Source organism: Arachis hypogaea, chromosome 9 (genome assembly GCF_003086295.3).
Source record: "Arachis hypogaea cultivar Tifrunner chromosome 9, arahy.Tifrunner.gnm2.J5K5, whole genome shotgun sequence".
Lineage (NCBI taxonomy): Eukaryota > Viridiplantae > Streptophyta > Magnoliopsida > Fabales > Fabaceae > Arachis > Arachis hypogaea.
The window spans coordinates 120,388,910-120,394,970 of record NC_092044.1 but is presented as its reverse complement, the minus strand read 5'-3'; the positions used below and the strand labels follow the sequence as shown (position 1 = coordinate 120,394,970).

At 31.0% G+C, this 6,061-nt stretch overlaps 1 protein-coding gene across 1 annotated transcript; it reads right to left on the bottom strand.

The window, feature by feature from the left end:
- Nucleotides 1-2,028: 2,028 nt before the first annotated feature.
- On the bottom strand, nucleotides 2,029-4,152 carry LOC112712721 (transcription factor HHO2). Its single transcript, XM_025765656.3, has 5 exons — nucleotides 3,802-4,152; nucleotides 3,426-3,742; nucleotides 3,092-3,356; nucleotides 2,829-2,905; nucleotides 2,029-2,727 (listed from the first exon to the last, which is right to left on the bottom strand). The coding sequence occupies exons 1-5, from the start codon at nucleotides 3,920-3,922 to the stop codon at nucleotides 2,362-2,364; spliced, it is 1,146 nt and encodes a 381-aa protein (XP_025621441.1). The 5' UTR covers nucleotides 3,923-4,152; the 3' UTR covers nucleotides 2,029-2,361.
- Between the last annotated feature and the right edge of the window lie 1,909 nt (nucleotides 4,153-6,061).

Sequence of the window (6,061 nt, the reverse complement as noted above, 5' to 3'; positions counted from 1 at the left end):
ATTGAATCTCTGATTCATCCCTCAGCTAGAAAATACACTTTTGTATAGAGTCGATATAGCGTTAGCATGAACTTTTTTCCTTTTGCACCAAAGAGAACGGATGAAAGTTAATTAGGGTGAATAGTTTCAATAGTAAAAACCGCCAGTTCATAAAGAAAAGAAAAAGAAACACGCTTTGTTCCTTCATAATGGCAATTCCACGCCAAAGTATGGATGATTAGATCAATAAACAACGCCACAAATATGAGATAGATTCAAAGAAAAATAAGATTGAACAAATTGAATTTAATTTAATTGACACTGTCAAATTAGAGTACAATGTTTCTAAGAATTAGCTAACGAGATCCGAGTACTATGACTGTACATCAACAAATTAAATTAGCCATCCTACAAAAATTCTGAATTTGGATGAATCAAATTCAATGGAAGTGATGAATTTCAATCTTAGATAGTGTCAAGAGATGAGAAATTTTCAGAAAATCATGATCTCTTTACTTGTGTTTATATTAGAATCATGATCTGTTATTTGTTTTCTGAAAATTTGATTTTGATTTCCTTTTTTTTTTTTTTGAGATTTTTGGGTTAAGATTTTATTTTATTTTATTTTATTTTAAAAAGATATTTGGTCACAGTAATAAAAAGGTTTATTGAATCTTCTGACAAAATTAATCATAAGGGTATATATATCTTTTTATAATTATTTATAAAATATTTTGGTATATATATTATATAATATTATAAATGATGATTAAAATATATAATTCACATGATAATTTTTTATTTATTTATTTTTTATCGTATCAATACGTTTAAATTAGTCATCATCCAGAAATAAACACCTTCTAAATTAAACAATAATTCAAAATAACTTATTTATTAGCTTTAACCCACCTAGCTAGAAATCAAACTCTAATCTTTGTTGGAATCCTTTGATAATCCGCAATTACCATTTGGTGGGTCATATGATATAACCCTACTAACCAATAGTAATTAGTAGTATTTGGGTTTGACGGTTAGCGGGAATTGGCTTTTTCACAAATTAAAAATGTCAACATCTGCTGTGTCCTATGTAGGTTGTGCTCATTGCATATTCTATGGGATATCCTTAGCTAGATTCTCCTCCCGAATGCCAATATGCTCTTTTAGATAATTCCATTAACTCAATCAAACTAGAAGCAAAAATTTTGGTGTGATATTTGTTGTCTGCTAATAATGTTGTTTCTAGCTACTATGAATTCATATGAATATATTGGTGCAATTAATTCATGCATAAAAGCTAAAACCATGTGAGATATGATTTACAATTTTACATTATAATGTCTCTTTCACTTTTCTATTTTTTTAAAATATATATTAAGATTTAAAATTTATGATTTAAAATTTAAGATAAAATTTGTTTTTTATCTCCAATATTTATAGGTTTTTACTTTTTTTAAAAAATATTCCTAATATTTAGTTTAACTCAATTTTATTTTTATATTTTCGATTCGTGTCAAAATTACTTAAAAATATTAACTCTATATAAAACGATAGAGACAAAATTAAAAATATTTAGAGATAATTTTGACAGTTGACACAAATAAAAAACATTAAAGATAAAATTAAATAAATTAAAATTTATTTAAGGTGAAAGACAAAAAAATATATTTTATCCTAAAAAATTTATAAATGTAAAATGAAAAAATAGTATAATACATAGAACTTCACTAAATATATTTGTTAAAACTCTAAAAAACTTGTACTAAAAAAATTATTTTCAATACATATATTATGTATTTTATAAAAAACTTTAAACATCCACCCTAATAAATAATATATTATTTGTCAACATAGTTGTCTATTAAATTGTTAGCACTTAGGATAACATTATTGCAAGAAAAAAATGCCATCTCTTAACCGTATTCATTGCTCATCCAAATAGACAAAACCGTGAAGCTGGACCACTCATCACCTGGGATTAATTCACTCACTCAAATGAGAAATGAGTAATGAGAAAGTTCAGAGCTTTAAATCCACCACCACAACCCATTTCAAGTAATTTGCCACAATCTTCATAGATAGGACTTTGGATACGATGTAGACCAAACATTAACAAAGGTCATTGACTATATATATACATCTAAAATTCAAAATTTGAAATTTCAATTCCCTTGGTGTGAGTCGTGTGACTTATTTAACAACAAAACTGTCACTTTCTATGTATTATTTTTGGATTAACCACTCTATACTTTAAACTTTAATTCCCATACAATAGGAGTAAAGAACATTTTTCTAACATAACAAGGTCAAGACAAAAATATCACAGGATTTTAATTTCTACACCAAATTTGGTTACAAAACTGTGTACATACATCAAACTCATCAATAGGCAGGGGAAGTAGTTGTGGTGGTGTGTGTGGATGATGATGAAGCTGGAGAGTTTGAATGATTAGCCCTATCTTCTTCCGAGTGTGAATGATGATGATCTTCACGCATGTGGTTTGATGATTTCTTCAACTGCGGTCTTCTAGTGGAACCAGCCGCCGTCCGGGGAGGAGGTGGAGGAGGATGCGTGGCTACAGGCGCATATATTCCGGCAGGTGCTAGATCTGCTGACGTGGCCACGGCCGCTGCGGCATATTCTGGCGGTTGAACAAAAATGTTGCCTACTAGGACAAACGGCGTCGTTTGTGGACTGCCATTGTTGTGAACTATGCCACTAGGTCTTCTAGTGTGTAACCGGTATTTCTGTTCAGTAAAACATTAACATAAAACTTCAGAATTAAAATTTGATCCCTTAGGAACATTAAAACAGAAGTGGATAGATTTTGATTAATAGAAAATTAAACCTGTAAATGGCTTTTGACTTCGTCATTAGTGAGGCCATCAACTTTCATAAGCTCCCTGATTTGCTTCGGTGTGGCAGCTACCAAAAATCAATATATATGCCATTAATCAACTATGCCGTGCATACACAAAAAATTAATATGTACTGAAAATAAATTAAATAATACATCTAATTTATATAAAAATACAGCGCTACTGATTTGGTAACTAATTTCTATTGCGTCCAAAAACAGAGAGGAAAAAGAATGTATATATGAATTCTCACAATCAGGGCCTCCAAGTTGTTGAAGGGCTTGCAAGAATCGTTTGTGCAACTCCTGAGACCAGCAACGGCGTTGCTTCCTCTGCCCCTCTTTCTCTTCCTTCTTGCTGCTGTTGGAGGAACACGGTGGTTTCAGATCATCACTTGCAATTGCCTTGCCGCCACCACCACCTACTCTTTCCTCCTTCTCCTTGTGAAATGGCTGAAAAGCACCACCACTTCCACTTCTCTTCACTTCCACCGCACCACCTTTCTTATTGTTCACCTCCTGAATAACTCAATTCATCACCTCATCCTTTCACAAAACAAGCTAAATTAGAACAGAGTTAATTTTTACCTGATGAGGTGGTGATGAGGGTTCTGGATTATTCCACAACTGAACGGATCTAAGCCAATCTGATTTCCTCTTGTCAGTGTTATCCTTCGAGATCTTGTGGCGATGATGATGGGAATGTTGTTCATCGTCATCATCATCATCATCTTCTTCTTCTTCTTCTTCATGTGGAGATGACGGTCTCTTCTTAATTGGGATGAACTCCTCCAAGACAGGACCGTTGTCGGTTGATGTTGTCTGCTCCGAACACTCCGAATTGTGTCCGTTCATGTTGTACTCCGTCGTCGTCTCAGACAACTGCTGCCTGCACGCTTCAATGGCTGCACGCAGAAATTAGTATTTACCAAGTGAAAGGAAAAAGGGTAAATTAGTAATTTACCTTGTGTGACGAGGTCCAAGGAAAGAGGAAGCTCTTTGGAGAAGACCTGAATCTTGCGGCGTTCATGTTCCAATGCTTGGATGTAGTCGCGGGACCCCATCATAGTCTTCAGTCGCTGCATTCTTCTAAGAAGAGGAACAGGATGAGGATGATATATATAGAGAAAGGAAAATGGCAACCATAGATGGAGATGGATTCCAAGAGAGAGAAAGAGAAGACAGCTCAGCGATCAACTCGCGAATAATTTCGAGGTCGGGCCGTCGCATCCAACACAAGAATCTATCACCCATTATTTTATTTTTTTATTTTTTGTTTCTCTTCTTACAACTTACAAGATATAGAAAATCAATTCTACATTTTTCAAAGTATATTTAATAATTAATATATGTTTTAGAAATGTTATAGTAATTTTATTATTTTTTTTAGTATACGGTATTTAAGAATTATTTAAAAAAGAAAAAGTATAAGGAACCAAAAGCTTATCAGCAAAAAACTAAACAAAACTATATTAATTTATATCAATAATTAATTAATTTTAAATTTTTTAAATTCAAAATTTAAAAAATTTTAAATCGATTAAGTAAACCTAATTAAAACCTATAAAAACCTTCCTCTTTTTTCTCACATTAATCTATTCACTTCTAACAATCACAAATTCAAAACATATATAAAAGAACATCCATTTAATATGAAAAAGAAACATTCTAATACTTAGTAGAAGAAACATCCATATATATTAACTCGTAAAAATTTTAAATTCATCCAAAAGTATTTGGCTGGGTTTTGGCTGATATGCTTTTGGTTCCCTAACTTTACTCTTTACAAAATGAGCCCAATCAAATATATAGAAATATCCAAAAGGAGGAAAACGAAAAAAGGCCTACTACACATACAAGTCTTTTTGGTTTACAAGCTATACAATTTGCTCGAGGTCCAAGAAAAAAACACGCGCCTCTTCAACAACATGTTCACTCCTCGTCTTCTTCCTCAATTAAAACGCAACTCATCAAGAAAAAAATACGCGCCCCTTCCAGAACACATTCGCTCTTCCTCTTCTTCCTCAATCAAAACGCAAACCATCAAGATTTAAGGGACATTAGAAATAAACTACTACGATTCTGCAGAAACGTTCTAACTCCTCGCGAAGAGTAGAAGAAATAAAAAAGAAAAGATACAAATCTCCATCAAAAATCACCAGAAAAGAGGAAGAAACATTATTCAAGGTACTGTTCTTCTAGGTTTTTTTTTTATATTGTCTCTGCCATGTGCCTCATCCTTAACCAGCAAAACATTAAAAGATTTCAAGAAGAAATATATTGTCTTCTCCTTAAATCCTTTGGGTGTATTTCTGTAATTCTTTGGGTGTATTTCTGTAACCGTTTGGGTGTATTTATGTAATCCTTTCTGTAACCGTTTGGGTGTATTTATGTAATCATTTGGGTGTATTTCTGAAGTTCCATTATCTTCAAAATGATTTCAAAATTTGATTTCAGAAACCATAAAAATTGAAAAAACGAAGTAAAGAGAGAACGCACGAAAGAGGTCCAATAAATTTGGCAAAAAACTCGAAAAAAGAAACGAAATCTTTTGAAAAATAGAAGTTATATATTTGTGCATTAATTAATTTGAATTAATTTAAAATTCTGTTAAAAAGGCACGTAATATAAGCAGTGTATTTAATGGGTGAGTTTCGTTCAAAACTTGTAAAACTTGTAAATTAAAACATTTGTATGTAGAGATTAATCCAAATAGAGATTAATCCAAACAGAAAACAAAGGAAGTTGTTAGAATGTCAATAACTTACAAGAAATTTAAAAAACTCATATTCTATCCAATTTAGGATTTGAGGTTTTCTTAAAAAAGACAAATTAGGATTTGCTATTAATCATTTTTCATTTAATATTTTATTTTGAAAAAAGTAATCTAAATTTGCTAAAATAATTCATGATTAATAAGAGATTAAAAAATGTACAAATTAATCATGTTGAAAATAAAAATGGTAACAAAATTGAGAGAAAAAAATTGTATCAAAATTTTAAAATATATTACATAAATAAATTAGTTTTACTTTATCGTTTAACGAATAAACTAATATGGCTGATTTATTTATATATCACATTTTCTTTATTAATTTCGATGACATTATTATCAAAATGTGATCGAAATTATATTGTTCTTTAATTTCACAATGTAGCTGACAAAATAAGACTAGACTGCCTACAAAATTAAGATATAATACATAAAAACCTAATTATTTCTG

What these genes read in the sequence shown, in the direction of transcription:
- LOC112712721 (XM_025765656.3), bottom strand. Translation starts at nt 3,922, where the DNA reads ATGCAGCGACTGAAGACTATGATGGGGTCCCGCGACTACATCCAAGCA. An exon ending in CCTCATCACCACCTCATCAG is followed by an intron (nt 3,357 to 3,425) that starts GTAAAAATTAAC and finishes TGAGTTATTCAG; the next exon opens with GAGGTGAACAATAAGAAAGG. An exon ending in ACAACTTGGAGGCCCTGATT is followed by an intron (nt 2,906 to 3,091) that starts GTGAGAATTCAT and finishes GATTTTTGGTAG; the next exon opens with CTGCCACACCGAAGCAAATC.